Here is a 16164-nt window from a genome sequence, read left to right as displayed (position 1 = left end):
TCAACCTCAAATTATAGGTAAGTTTAGAGAATCAAAAATAGGAAGAAAAAGACAGGAAATAAAAAGTGTTTAAATGTTACAAATCAGTTAGAGGAAAGGCTCAACAGGAGGAGCACCTGTGGGAAAACTGTACTTGTGTCTGTCCAGCACCATACAGTTCTCAGGCCACCACCAGAGTGACCCCAAACAAAGAGCCAGGAGTAGTCCCTGGTCACAAGTTCTGGCCCCCAAACAAAACAAAACTGCACATCAGTCAAAAATGCCCAGAACTCAAAAACCAAAGCAATATAAAAGAAGGAGAAGGGGGAAAGAGGAGTGATGAGAAAAAGGAAGGGGTGGAAGGGTCAATGAGGAGCAAGTAAAGGGGCATTAATCGGCTGCTGTAACCCTGGCTCAGGCTCAGCACTCCTCAAGCTTCCAACATTAATTTATGATGTTAACAGGACCATTCCTTACTAGAAGCCATAAAAATGGCCATTTATTTAGAAGTCTGGAGTCAAAGCTAGAACCCCATGGACTGAATGCATGCGTTGAAAGCAGGAGATCCAGGTTTGAAGCCAGCCTCACAAGGCTTCCCTCTCCACCTCTGCACTGCCGGGAGCAAGCCCGAGCAGAGAGACCCTGAACACAGAATCATAAGTAGCCCCTGAGCCCGACGGGGAGGTTTAAGAACAAAACAAACAAGAGTTCTTCCTCAATCAGAAAGTGATATTTTATACATACTTAATATATTTATTAAATATGTTAAATACTATGTAAATTAAAGATGTATTTACTTCTAAATAATCCCCAGCACTGCTGAAGTTGATGATCAACCACTTTTACTTCTAAAAGAGAAATCTAACAGAAAACCATTCAAGCTGATTTTCATTCTTCATCCAGATGGTAGGGAAAAATATCAAATATTTTCCCCAGTATTTTACTACAAAAAGGAAACTCAAAATCTCTATTACTGCCAAAAACATTTTTATTGTTTAGCTATAATACCTCTAGTTTAATACATCATTATTTCTGAATGAAAAAATACACTATAAAATTATTGAAACTATAGCAAGTAGGGTGTTTGCCTTCCACCGGCTGATCCGGGTTCAATTCCTCCATCCCTCTCAGAAAGTCCAGCAAGCTACCGAGAGTATCCCGCTCGTATGGGAGAGCCTGGCAAGCTACCCATAGCATATTCTATGTGCCAAAAACAGTAATAACAAGTCTCACAATGGAGACGTTACTGGTGCCCGCTTGAACAAATCTATGAACAATGGGACAACAGTGCTACAGATGAAAAATAAACCCCTGGGCTGGAACAATAGCACAGCAGGTAGGGCATTTGCCTTGCATGCTGCTGACCCAGGTTTGATTCCCAGCATCCCATATGGTCCCCTGAGCACCACCAGGGGTAATTCCTGAATGCAGAGCCCTGAGCACTGAGTGCAGAGCCAGGAGTAACTCCTGTGCATCACCGGGTGTGACTCAAAACGCAAAACAAAAACAAAAACAAAAAAAAACCCCTGAGCAATTTCTATAAACCCATATATCTATGCTATTTCCATGTACAGATACTGAATGACTATTTGGGGTGAAGACAATATTTGTAGACAGGAATGTACTACAAAATAAAAAGCTGTAACTGAAATTTCTTACCTCTTGCCAGTGACAAAACTCACACTCCACAGTCAACAATTTAATTGAGATAACAAAAGCTTTTTTTTATATATTTTTAATAATAGCTTTATTATTCATTGTAGAGACACATACTGCTTTACAAACCCAATATAGCCATCTATCCACCACCTAGGGAAGAATACTTCTAGGGATAAATACAATAGGCTGTATCTTTTATACTCTCTTCCAGTGAATTAATATTAAGTCTGTTCAGTTTGTTCCTTCCCCTTAACAAAAGCTTTCTTCTAAGAAACATCTATCCTAACTTATATGGATATAGATCAGATGACTACAGTAACTAGTTATATGTTTCTCTCTCTCTCTCTCTCTCTCTCTCTCTCTCTCTCTCTCTCTCTCAGTATATACACTCACACATACACACACAAACCATTAAAATACATTTCATATCATTATAAAAGAGAAACATTTTTAGGTAAGGCATATTAAAAACAAACAAAAGTATTTTCCAAACTGATATAGTAGAATTTGTTTGGGAAACAAGAATCATTAGCAAACTTACTTTGTCAACAGGACTTGGTAATGGAGCATGGATGACACTGAAAAGCAAAATTTAGAAATTTTATCTAATTTCCTGACAGCAGCGGAAACAAAATATGACAATACCAGAATAGTTTAAACCCCAAAGTTAAAGACTTGTCTTAACATAGTTATGGGAAAGTGAATTATTTTTCAACCCTTAATAAACATAGTATAAAGCTCTAAATAAATACAAATCCAGAATACATTAAGAACCTTTTGAGCATACACTGCTTAATGAGGGCTATCTTATGTTACTTTGTTATTAAAAAATTTGTATAAAGAAAAGAAACAGGACCAGCAAGGTAACTCAGCAAAGTGTATGCTTTTCATGTGGTTTTATCCTAAAGAACACATGGGCCCCCAGCACTGCTGGGAACAAATCCTGAGCACAAAGCAGCTTCTGAGTAATGTGGCCAAAAAATTTAAAAGGAGGTATTTTTTTTTTTTTTTTTTTTTTTTGCTTTTTGGGTCACACCTGGCGATGCACAGGGGTTACTCCTGGCTCTGCACTCAGGAATTACCCCTGGCGGTGCTCAGGGGACCATATGGGATGCTGGGATTCGAACCCGGGTTGGCCGCGTGCAAGGCAAACGCCCTACCCGCTGTGCTATCACTCCAGCCCCAGGAGGTATTTCTTAAATGACAAATTTGCACATTTCATAAATGTGCAAATTAAATATTTTATTTATTTATTTATTTATTTTGGTTTTAGGGTCACAAGGCAGGCTCCTGCAGGTAAAGCATGTGTTCCAGCTCACTGCACTATCCTCTCAGCCCCTGAATTAAGTTCTTTAAAATATTTCTACATAGACTAACTTAAAAGCAAATTTCTCCTGAAAATCTGTAATTTGGCAGTTTATTCCAGTGGAGAACTTCAACTAATCTAAATAGCAGGTTACAATCTTCTTTACCCAGTTTACCTCACACTAAGAAATAAACCCTTGATGCAGATATAAAAGTACATTTAGCATGTCACTTGAAAACTAAACCCGAAGACCCTGGAATGAGGATCAAGTGAGAGAGGACATGACTCATGTGTGAATCCTGAGGATCAAATCTGCAACCCTACAAACACCAGCATCACCACATTTGGCTCCCACAACAACAAAAATTTAAGTTGAAAATAAGCACTTAAATTTGGGCCAGAGAGATAATCCAAGAGGCTACTCTGGTGATAATCAATTTAATGGTTGACTGAGTCTCAGAGATTTAACTGATTAATCACATTTAAAGTGCTGAGAAACTGATCCTGCAGGATTTTAAAAAAATAAAGAAAAAAGATAAATCTGATCCCTATCCTAAAACAGTAAATACAAACATCCTAAGAACTGTGTCAATTAACTTAGCCACAAGAACACTGAACTGCAAAATAAAACGGGATATTAAATACCAGCATCTACCTCCCTCTGACCACCGTGGGATCCCGTACGGATTATCACTGCAACCATGTAACCCTTCCCCAGTTTCAGGTCTGTGTCTTCAGGCACTGTGACCAATTCATATACAGATCCCCAAAACATAACACAAGGGCCCAACAAAGCTGATGTCTGATGCAAGCTTAAAAATTATGCATAGGGTCAGTGAGATGGCTCAGAGTGCTGATGTGTACCCTTTGTATATATGTACATGCATGTATATACACGCATATAAGTATCCAGAGGTGCTCTGTTCATATATATACACACACACACACAGAATACATGTTATGGATGCAAGTGAACCCAGTTGCTACATATGCTGATGATATGAGTACTGCTGGGAAAAACCCCCAAACACAGTTGGGCAAGGCCCCAGGCTATCCCCTCCAAAACCAAAAAACTATGTAAAATCTTAGGCTCTGATCCCTTTTCTTCATAAAAAATGAAATAGGTATTTTGAATGTTAACTTTTCTTATCTATACTAGTAATACATAAAGAAATATATAAAATTAAGCAAAAAGAAATAAAAATTTTCCAATGCTAGCATTGTACACACACACACACACACACACACACACACACACACACACACAACACAGAGCTTTCCTAGTGACCCAAGTACAAAAATTTTATTCTAATAAAAACATGGTTAACAAACAAAAGTCTAGGATCAGAGAGATGGCTCAAAGGATTGGTACACCTATGGGAACCCAGACTTCGATTTCTAGCAACATCAGGTGTGATCCCAATAAAACATATAATCTGGACAGACAGGTGATTAATGCACATGTCCCACTTCCATCCCTGACACCACAAGGTTCCCTGAGCATTGCCAGTGAGTGTAGTCCTGGAGGCTCCCAAACACTTTAAGTGTAGCCCCGGTGGACCCTGGGCACTACTTTGGTGGCCCCAATACCACAGGGCTCAAGCACCACCATATTCTCTGGCCTTAGCATTGAAATTCGAGATCTGGTTGATCAAGAATTCCCCCAGGAGTAGGCTGGACCCCCTGAGACTGCTTGGGAGGATCATAGATAATTTTTAAGTCTAAAAGCCAAACAAAACATTCTATAAGTACTGTAGATTGTATTTTATTTAAAAAAAACCTCTTAGATATAGGCACATTTTGTCTGAGTTATGGGGAAAGTTCATAGGCAATAATACAGAACAGAAATTCTATACCTAAGTGTAATGTAAAACCGGAAACTTAAGAGGGATAAGATTATAGGTAATTTCTGTTTCTTATTTGAAAATTATTCTTGCAATAAAATTAATTCAAAGAAAATAATCAGCATTTTAGAAGTACCTACTGAAAATCTTAGTAGTATTAAATATCATGTGCACAATGTACTTTAAATTAAGCATTTGACTGATCCCTGGATATCCAGCATCACATAAGGTCCCTTGAGCATTTCCAGGGCCACTAAGCACAGAGCCAAAAGTAAGCCCTGAGCATTGCCAGGTATGACTTCAAAAACAACCCCCCACCCCACCCTCATCCCCGCAAAAGAGATATAGACTCTAACTAAGCATTCTGACAAATCCAAAAGCATCTTGACTGCTAAATAATACTGGCTTACAATAACAGCTACAATTGATATTGTATGCTTTTAAAAATTTTATATGCCTGCACTATGCACAACTTGTTAAGCACACAATCTTATATAATTCTCCTAATAAAATCCAGCTCAACAGGTATTATTTTCAAGTCATACAATAAGTAGAATCGGGCTTTGAGCTGACTACCAGTCAGTACAGATCATTCTGATTTTCTTCCTGTTCAAAGTTCATCTTCTCCAGAAAGTAATCTTAATTACATAAAATAAAATCGGCATCAAAATTTTAAGTGGTGTCAGTACTCAACAACATATGAAAAAAATTATAAATATAAGAAAGATTAAAATAATAGGACACTGTAGAGTGAGGGATATCATTTCAAAAAATACTTTGATACACCCTCAAAACATAGATGATTTTTTATGAAAGTACTCAAACTTTTTATTTAACTCCATGAAAGGAAAAAAAAACTCATCATCAACCTCCAATATCAAGGTCTTTAAGAAGTTACATAGCAATAGTTGATTAATAGTCTTATTTTTATAACCTTAACTCTTGACTCATAAACACAGCTTAAATTTTTCCAAAGTTAATAACAGTTTTAATAACTAAACTATAATTTCAACTAGAGAACAGAACGAGAGACCTGCCTCTGCTTTTCCCTCTGCTTTTCCCCTCCCTTTTCCCTCTCCCTTTCCCTCTGCCTCTGCTTTTCCTTTCTTTTTCCCTCTCTCTTTCCTATGCACTACTTTACCCTCAACATATTCTTTCTCTCAAATTCCCACCCTCTGCTTCTGAAGATAGAAAAATAGTGTTCTGCAGGATACAAAAACAAATTGCCAGCATATTCAAGGTTTCTTCTAAAATAAAATATAACCAGTTTTAAAAAGGTTTAGTTCCCCCAACAGTTCATAATGGCAATCTATAAAAATCATGAGATCAAAACAGGTTGTGGGGTAGGAGCAACAGCACAGCGGGTAGGGCATTTGCCTTGCACGTGGCTGACCCAGGTTCGATTCCCAGCACCCCATATGGTCCCCTGAGCACAGCCAGGAGTAATTCCTGAGCGCAGAGCCAGGAGTAACCCCTGTGCATCAGTGGGTGTGACCCAAAAAGCAAAAGAAAAAAAAGATTTTTTTTTACAATTTTAACAGTTCCATTTTACAAGTGATTTTCTCCCTTTCTATTTTAACTTCCTAGAAGTGATATTTCTACTGCTCCTCTTTCCCTCTCTCGTTCTCTCTTTCTATCTCTCTTTCTCCCTCTCTCTCTCTCTCACACACACACACACACACACACACACACATACACACAGATAATGCACACAGACGTTAAGTACACTGAAAAATTCCTCCACAAGCTTCCACCAGAAAAGGCCACTAACTATAAACAACCTCAAGGTCCTCTAAAACTGATATTAGCAATAATTTCAGAGGCAATGGTAGTCTAAAAAGTTGTATATTAAATGCAGACCAAAATAACCAGTTAATTATTGGCCAGTAATATACATACCCCAAATACTTTGACAAAACTAATCAACCATCAAATACAAATTATAAAGTTGATTTAGAAATATAACTTATTCCTCCTTGTACGTTACTGACTGACTAGAAAAGCACTAATGTGAGAAACAATTAAATTGAAGTATATTCTAAAACAATATCAATTTTTAACATCACTGAAATAAATCAGAATTTAACAGTAAACTATTAAATCATTAGACTATTAAATGATAATGAATACAAAAACTTAGTAAGTTATACTCACTCTGATCGGAGCCGGGCTTCCATACCATCTGGTAGAAAAAGTTTTATTGTAGAAACAATACACCCATGGGTAACTGGTTGAAACAAATAAACAACATGGATAAAACAATTGTTTACAAATATAAACCTTCATAATCTCATGTACCTAAACCTATTTTATTTTTAAAAGCAGTAATTCTGGCAAATAAAATAAACATAATGATTTAATGATTTAATTTTCATTCCCCTAAAGAAAGTCATTCCTACCCAAAAGGGATCACAATCACAAGGTAGAATTACAGGCAGAAGTGTTTTTGAAAAGCATCCTTACCTCTAACGCTGTTAACAACAGCCAAGGAAAGGTCAGTTGAATATACAGAAACACAACTACAGCCAGACAGATAGTAGTGATGGAGGGTGCTTGCCTTGGAAGTGGATGCCTTGTGTTCAATTTCTGGCACCAAAAACGGGCCTCCAAGCTCCTGAGACCCTGAGCACAGTGCCAGGAATAAGCTCTGGCACACCCAAGTATAGCCTCAAAACAAAACACAGCTACATGAGTGTATGCTTTTTCTCCCCTACTTGTTGGTATAAAACCTAGATGTAACTATTCCTTTAAAAAATTTTAGGTCTTATGGGGCTGGAGCAATAGCACAGTAGGTAGGGCGTCTGCCTTACACGCAGCAGACCCGGGTTTGATTCCCAGCATCCCATATGGTCCCCTGAGCACCACCAGGAGTAACTCCTCAGCACAGAGTCAGGAGTAACCCCTGTGCATTGCTGAGTGTGACCCAAAAAGCAAAAAAATAAAAAATAAAAATTTTAGGTCTTACTAGTAATTTTCTTATCTCAACCTGTAATTCCTATTCACAAAGTTCTGCGTAATACAACCTGGGATACGCCATCCAATTTCCCATATTAAGAATAGAAAAAAAAAAACCCACCAAGGTCTCATGAAGAGTGAAACTTTTTACTATTATCAGAACTGTTTGCTAGAACTCACATCTCAGGTTTCTATTCTGCATTCAAAAATATGGTTTTGTTTATTTCCAATCTTTTTTCCACCCCTACCACCCCCATTAAACATCTTTAAATGAAACCACACTAGTCGCTCTGTAGACAATTCTTTAATGTTGCTTCTTTTCTTTCTGAAGATTTTAAGAACAACAATCCCCCAAGCAATACCTGTCCAGAGCTTCTCTTTATGTGTGTTTCTCTATAGGGAAAATTTTTGTTGGTTTAAAGGTGATGTCTTTTTCTCTACTCTTCAGAGACTGTGTTTTCCAGGACTCAAGTTAATTTAGTTAATGAAAGTTACAGAATGATAAAAACATGCTATATCAAGAACAATTAAGTGGTGATTTACTTGTCAAAGCTCACTGCATTGTGTAAAATTAAGAGTTGTAAATAAGGGGGGGAAAGAGTTGTAAATAAATTGTATCTCAATAAAAGTGTTCTCTACTACTCACTACATCCCCAGGCCTGCAGTAAAAATCGATTTTTAAGAATATAGGCTTGTAAATTTGCATAAGGGTTACTTAAGTGATCATATTTATAAATCATAAAGATGATACTGAGCTAGAGAGTACAGGACATAAGGCACTTGCCTTGTATGTAACCAACCCATCTGATCCACAGATCATGGTCCCTAAGCATCACCAGGGGTCACTCCTGAGCATATAGCCAGGAATATGTGTGGTAGCACTGTAGCCCTGTAGCAGTCTTTGTTCATGGATTTGCTCGCGCGGGCACCAGTAACGTCTCCATTGTGAGACTTACTGTTACTGTTTTGGCATACTGAATACGCCACGGGTAGCTTGCCATGCTCGGCTGTGCGGGCAGGATACTCTCGGTAGCTTGTCAGGCTCTCTGAGAGGGATGGAGGAATCCAAGGCGGGTCGGCCACGTGCAAGGCAAACGCCCTACCTGCTGTGCTATCGCTCCAGCCCATACCTGTGGTAAGGCCCCCAAATCAAAATTTAAAAAAAAAAAAAACCAGAATTCTGAACAAGGGTCAAGAAGATAGTTCAAAGTCTGAAGTACAGCCCAAATTCAATCCCCACCATTGTTAAGTGTAGCCGTAGAGCCTCCTAAGTACTGGTCAGTATCTGTCCGGCTTGTTGGCCAAGTATCTCTAAGAGTGATTCCCAGGCACTAGAAGCATTGCTTGGGAGCCCAAACCATAAACAAAAACAGAATTTTAGTACAGTTTACCCATTATTAATATTCATTAACTTACTATATGAAAAGTGCTAACAGAACAAGAACGATATATGGAAATAGTCTTCTAAACTTTGCCTGATACAGCAATTATGACCTCATGTGACCTACTGGGATCATTCCTTCCTCTAGGCTTCATCCTCCATCCTCCCACTACTGATACGCTTTATAAAACCAAACCCCTGCACTCCAAATAAACATACTTTTCACAAACCCATGCCTTTTGCAAAATTGTCTGTAAGTGATGTCCTTTATCTCCTTGTATCTCCAAATGCTACTTCTTCCTCACATTCGTGCTTTCTATTTTCCTCATCACAGCTTATAAGTGTCACCAGAGCTTCCTATATCTATTGCTTGTAACACTAAGTGCATTATGTTGTGTGTATTTATCATTTACAAAATCACTGTCCCACCAATTCTTTGAGGACAGTGAAGATTGGTTCTTTAAATACTGCTACTTAATTATCTGGCACAAAGTAGACATTTAATAAATACCAACATGTTAGAAAACGTTTGGTATTTTACAGTTTTTATAGTTTCCATTACTCAGGAATAAAAATGTCTCTTATGGAGGGCAAAACAGTTCATCTCCACTTGCAAAAAACACACAATTCCTTCCTTTCCCAGGCAAAAGATGGAGAAGAAATGAATCTACCTCTGTTCTACAGCTTCCTTACAAATCTCGTATAAATAAGTGTAAATTAAAAAAATAATTTTTTAAAATTTTAAATGAAACAGTACAAAACTGTATCAGAGTGCCAGAGACAGCTCAATGGGTCGAGCACATGTTTTGCATGCAGAGGCCCAAGCTTATTATTCTCTGGCACTGCATGAACTCCTGTGCGTTACTAAAAGTAACCCCTGAGCACAGTGGATACAACAGCCCTCTAAAAAACTGTATCACACTGCACTGCACTGTACTGTACTGTCATCCCGTTGTTCATAGATTTACTCGGGCGGGCACCAATAACGTCTCCATCGTGAGCGATAGCACAGCGGGTAGGGCATTTGCCTTGCATGCGGCCGACCCAGGTTCCATTCTTCTGTCCCTTTTGGAGGGCCTGGCAAGCTACTGAGAGCATCTTGCCCCCAGGGCAGAGCCTGGCAAGCTACCCGTGGCATATTGGATATGCCAAAAACAGTAACAACAAGTCTCACAAGTCTAAAAAAAAAAAACCAAAAAATCTAAAGCAATACTGATACCATACCAGTATATTTAGAAAGACAATGAAGCTGTTTTAAAAAATAGGTGTAGTCGGGGCTGGAGCAATAGCACAGCGGGTAGGGTGTTTGCCCTGCACGTAGCCGACCCGGGTACGTGCATCCCATATAATCCCCTGAGCACTGCCAGGGGTAATTCCTGAGTGCAGAGCCAGGAGTAACCCCTGTGCATCTCTGGGTGTGACCCAAAAAGCAAAAAAAAAAAAAAAAAAAAAAAAAAAGTGTAGTGTTCGCTTTGGCAGTACATATACTAAAATTGGAATGATACAGAGAAGATTAACATGGCCCCTGCGCAAAGATGACATGCAAATTTGTGAAGCATTCAATATTTTTAGAAAGATTTCACTCATTTGTGGAATATAAAGTACAGAATGGAGGACTAACACCCAAGAACAGTAGAGATAAGTACCAGGAGGATTACTCCACAGCTTAGAAGCCAGCCTTGCATGCTGAGGGAAAAGGCAGCTCAGATAAAGGGACCACCAAGTACAGGGTGCTAGGAGGGTCTCTTGGGGATGGGAGATGCGGGCTGAAAGTAGATAAGAGGCCGAACATGATGGCCACTTAATACCTCTACTGCAAACCACAACACGCAAAAGGGAGTGCCCTGCCACAGAGGCAGGGTGGGGTGGGGGGAGGATGGGGGGAGGGTGATGGGAGGGATGCTGGGACCATTGGTGGTGGAAAATGGGCACTGGTGGAAGGATGGGCACTTGACCACTGTAAGACTGAAATGCAAGAACGAAAGTTGGTAAGTCTGTAACTGTATCTCATGGTAATTCACTAATAAAAAAATTTTAAAAAAATAGGTGCAGGGGTCAGAGAAATAGTACAATGGGTAAGGTGCTTGCCTGGCTCAGAGCTGACCGGGATTTGATCCCCAGCCTTTGAGCACTGCCACGGGTAATCCCTGAGCACAGAGTTAGGAGCAAATCCCAAGCACAGCCAAGTAAGGCTCCAAAACAAAACCAAAATATACGTGCATAATCTACTTGTCAGCAGTGCCACAGCTGACAATCTGTGACGTTAATTACGATTTCAGAGAAATTACCACACTCAGCAACTTGGACTGATGCAGAAATCTCTGATGAACCAAAAGCTGACTAGGAAGTACAGAGCTGCTTACACTATTAAGGCAATTAAAGATCACATCTGCCTAATATGACAAGCTAGCTTAACCAATCCTTTCTCTGAAAGGTTCTTACAGTAACTAGATACACAGATACAAAGAAATACTGTTTTCCACATTATAACAGGTCAATGTTTAACCTGCTAAAAATGTTTTGTTCTAGAGGGCTAAGGACACAGTGGAGGAGTACAGTGCATCATGCCTTGCATATGAGAGGCCCTTAGAGTTTGATCTCCAGTGTGTGTGCGCGCGCACGCACACACACACATTTTGTTCTAATAACATTAATCAACTAACAATAACAGCATTTCCCAAAATGGTGTGTTGGCAGAAAAGATTATTTTTTAATTTATTTTGAAGAACCAGAGACAGTAGAGCAGCTTAAGATGCTTGCCTTGTTTGCTGATGACTCAATTCAATTCCAAGCTCCTCATCAACCCAGTGACTCTAGCATATAGCTGGGAGTAGTCACTGAACCCTATCAGGTTGTAGCCCAACCCTTGTGCCCCCCCAAAACAGGATATGGGGTCAGATGACTTTGAAAAACAACTTGGTTAAAAGAGTTTTAAGAGGGGCTAGAGCAAAAGCACAGTGGGTAGGGCGTTTGCCTTGCACAATCATCCTGGGGTCAATTCCCAGTGTCCCATATGGTCCCCCAAGCACCGCAAGGAGTAATTCCTGAGTGCAGAGCCAGGAATACCCCTTGTACATTGCTGGGGGTGACCAAAAAGCAAAAAAAAAAAAAAAGAGTTTTAAAGATGGAACTAAGAGATAGATGAGGGGTCAAGATGCGTGCCTTGAGGCTGGCAAGATAGTACAGGTAGGGCTCTTGCTTTACATGCTGCCAATCTGGATTGTATCCCTGGTACCCTATATGGTCCACAAATGAACAGAAATAACTCCTGAACACAGAGCCATGAGAAACCCCTGGGCATCACTGGGTGTGGCCTACATGCCCTCCCCCAAATGATGCATGCCATGCAAGCATAAGGCCCCAAGTTTAATTCCCAGTACTGCACAGTCCCACAGGACTACGGATGTAGACTTGAGGTCCTCTGAGAACTGCTGGGTCTGAACATTAAACAATCCAGTCCGATAGCCAAGCATCATTGAGAGTGACCCTCTCGTACCTTTAACATTGTTCACTGTTGGGGCCGGAGAGATAGCACAGCGGGTAGGGCGTTTGTCTTGCACGCGGCCGACCCGGGTTCGATCCCCGGCATCCCATATGGTTCCCCAAGCACTGCCAGGAGTAATTCCTGAGTGCAAAGCCAGGAGTAACCCCTGAGCATCGCTGGGTGTGACCCAGAAAGAAAAAAAAAAAAACATTGTTCACTGTTTGAGATGCCTTTAATAAAAGTTTTTAGAAGTCTTTTTTACTTTTCTTCCCCACTGAAGGCTTTTCCAGAACTTACTGGACTTTTGGTCCATCTTAAGGCTCTAAAAATCAGGTGTGTTTTCCAAATATTTGATCACTTAGGGTTTCTATTCTTCTCATTTTAGGAACAGTTGCATAGAAACTATTATAGTTTATATATATACATACATATATTGTACATATGGTATTATGAAAATATTTCAAAAAACTTTTAAAGAATTTTCTGAAATAATTATTTTTTCTATTGCCCCTTCCCTTTGTTGTTTCGATTGCAATGTTTAGGAGTTCCACGCCAATTGCACACTTGTTGCATCAGGGCTCGCTAACTGCAGTGCACTAGGATGTGGAACAGAGGCTAGGGATCAAATTAAGACCTTTAACCTGCAAGACAGGTGCTCTACCACTAAGCCATAGCCTGAGTCCCTCTCTGAAGCACTTATTTCATTATGTTTCACTTATTTTTAGACTACACATACTTGTACAAAACTAAATTCAGAGATTCTCACAACTTTTTAATCAAATGTACTCAAAACACTATGTAGTACTGTTTGCATGAATTTTCATGCATTCTTCTGCAATTTGCTTAAAATACTTAAGGTGTATCACTCATGTATACATTTTCATATCTACATAGAACATTTTTGCTGTTTTTATTTTGTTTAATTAGAATTTTATCTCTTATTTTCTTTCCATTTATTTAGAATTTTTATTAGAAATAACCTAAATTTGATCAAATAACTCTTTAACATGTACTGGCTCTACGACTGCAAGCTTTTCAGCTTGACCTTCATGGCTAATTTGAGACTTCCCAAATATTGAATCTTCTTCACAGGTCTGGAATAATACCTCATGTGCTGCTTATTCTCTGTCCCTCTCGAAAAGCCTGGCAAGCTACCAAGAGTATCCCACCAGTATGGGGAGAGCCTGGCAAGCTACCCATGGTGTATTCGTATGCCAAAAACAGTAACAACAAGTCTCACAATGGAGACGTTACTGGTGCCCGCTTGAACAAATCGATGAACAACGGGACGACAGTGCTACATCCTCATTTCATTTCTTTGAACTTAGTCTACTAATCCTTTAATGAGAATATTTTATCTGCAGTCACAAGTGAAGTTAGCTAGCATTTTCCTTCTTGTACTACATATCAGAATTTGGCATAATTTAGATATTAACTGGCTTCTATAAGGTTTTTGAGACTTTTCCACCCTTATGGTTAGATAATATAAATAACACTGAATTCGCCTTTTTGGATTTTTTTATTGTGGAAAGACTGGTTCACAACACTCTGAATTTTTCTGTTTTAGATACAATGTTACTAAAACACACCCAGGATTTATCTGTTTTTTTTTTTCTAACTGAATCACCATGAATTTAAATATTACAAAGCTATTCATGATTTAATTTCAGCCATACTATGTTGCAAAATCAATCTCTTCACTAGCGACCCCTTTCCTCCACCACTGTCATTTATTTCCCTTCCTCCCCACAGCCTGCCTCTAGGCAGGCTCTGTCTATGTTCAGTTCTCCATCTCCTTCAGAGTGACAACTTCCCTCCACTAATATATTGTATAGCTGGGTTTATTTTAATGGTATTTTTAATGAGATCAAACTCAGCTGTGAAAAACTGTTTGGTCAATCTTTAACAAATTTTTAGTCCTTTACAATAATTTATTCAATATTCCTACATAAAATCAAGTGATCAACACTTTGTGCCCACATTTCCTCCTCAACAAAACTGAGATAGAGTCTAGGATTAAGGAAGCAAAACCTACTGGTCAAAGACTTTATAGTTACAAGGTAACAATCCTATCCATTTCAACTCAACCTCTACTCCCAGGTATTCTGGCTTTGACTGGACCAAGACAGAATATTCCAAATATCTTTGTATTGATAATGACCCCAGAGCTAGGAAGAAGCCCTGCGTACTCTCAGGTATGACCCAAAAACAAAACAATAACCAAAAAAGTATCAAGAACTAGCATTTGGGTCTGTTGATTCCCTTCAAGAATTTTTGTTCATTTCATTAATTTCTGCATTTTATTTCTCCTTCCAGTTTCTTTCTCTATATTCTTCCAAATGTCAAGTTTCTCCATTGTAGGTCTTTTTTCTTCAAAACTGAAGGAATTTAAGATTATATTTTCTTGCCAGTGCCAGGGATCAAACCTAATCAATGTGAAGTGTGTACTTTACCACTTATACTATTGTCTCACAGCCAGGATTATAAAGTTTTATTCAAGCAAAGAATTTATTCTCTGTGGGAAAAAAAAGTTGAATAGACATGCATGCCTAGGAGAGAAAACATAGTTAAATTCTCCGCCATTTTCTGTGGACTATTAATGGCTGGGACTCATTAAATATTTGTTGAATGACTAAGTAACAGGAGAGGTGTGATGCGGCAGTAGCAGATTAAGGTAGTGTGCCACTTCAACTGTTCTCAGAATGGTCTTAGATAAGGTGAGTTATCTTCTTAACTACTATCTAGTTATCTCTGCATGAAAATACAAATTTTCTTTTCTACTTATACAACCGGGCTGGAGCGATAGCACAGCGGTTGGGCTTTCACCTTTCACTCGGCCAACCCGTGTTCGATTCCTTCGCCCCTCTCGGAGAGCCCGTCAAGCTATTGAGAGTATGGAGCCCGCACGGTAGAGCCTGGCAAGCTACCCGTGCGTATTGGATATGCCAAAAACAGTAACAATAAGTCTCTCAATGAGAGATGTTACTGGTGCCCGCTCGAACAAATAGATGAGCAACGGAATGACAGACAGACAGACTTATACAACCATAAATGGAAATTTTTAAGATTCTGGCCCTACTCATATTCAAACACCAAAACCTAATTTCCCAAAACAAAAACAAAAACAGACCAATAGGGGCCCAAGAGATAGCGTAACAGGTAAGGCACTTGTCTCATACATGGCCAACCTAGTCAATCCCAGCACCACATATGGTTCTCTATGCCTTATATAGAGTGATCCCTGAGCACAGAGTCACGAGTAAGCCTGGCTTACAGCAGGATGTGGTCCAAAAAAACAAAACAAAACTTAACTCCTTGAGGTCAACAAACTTCGGTGAAAATAGTAACTGTAGTTGTACCACTAGTCAAAGTATAAACACACACACACACACATACACACACACACACACACACACAAAAGTATTACCACCACCACCCCTCATCTCAATGTCTACTGTGCAAAATATTAGAGAATGGTGATTTATGATTTCACCAGAGTATGTTCAGAGAAACTTACTACTTGCTTGTTATCCAGGACAGGGGAACTGCACACTTA

At 39.2% G+C, this 16164-nt stretch overlaps 1 protein-coding gene and 1 non-coding gene across 30 annotated transcripts in view; one reads left to right on the top strand and one right to left on the bottom strand.

The window, feature by feature from the left end:
* SLMAP (sarcolemma associated protein) overlaps positions 1 to 16164 on the bottom strand; it is a 148203-nt gene that overhangs the window by 63194 nt on the left and 68845 nt on the right. For all 29 annotated transcript variants that reach the window (XM_055134425.1, XM_055134424.1, XM_055134439.1 and 26 more), the window contains exons 3-4: positions 6943 to 7015; positions 2180 to 2216 (exon numbers count right to left, since the gene is read on the bottom strand). In XM_055134425.1, coding sequence (XP_054990400.1) covers positions 2180 to 2216; positions 6943 to 7015 — 110 coding nt within the window. The remainder of the gene's footprint in view (positions 1 to 2179; positions 2217 to 6942; positions 7016 to 16164) is intronic.
* LOC129404527 (U6 spliceosomal RNA) lies at positions 10588 to 10694 on the top strand. The gene has a single exon (XR_008629925.1). It is a non-coding gene; the product is annotated as a U6 spliceosomal RNA (small nuclear RNA).

Source organism: Sorex araneus, chromosome 4 (genome assembly GCF_027595985.1).
Source record: "Sorex araneus isolate mSorAra2 chromosome 4, mSorAra2.pri, whole genome shotgun sequence".
NCBI lineage: Eukaryota > Metazoa > Chordata > Mammalia > Eulipotyphla > Soricidae > Sorex > Sorex araneus.
The sequence above is the reverse complement of the archived record's forward strand: the minus strand, read 5'-3'. Positions and strand labels throughout refer to the sequence as shown.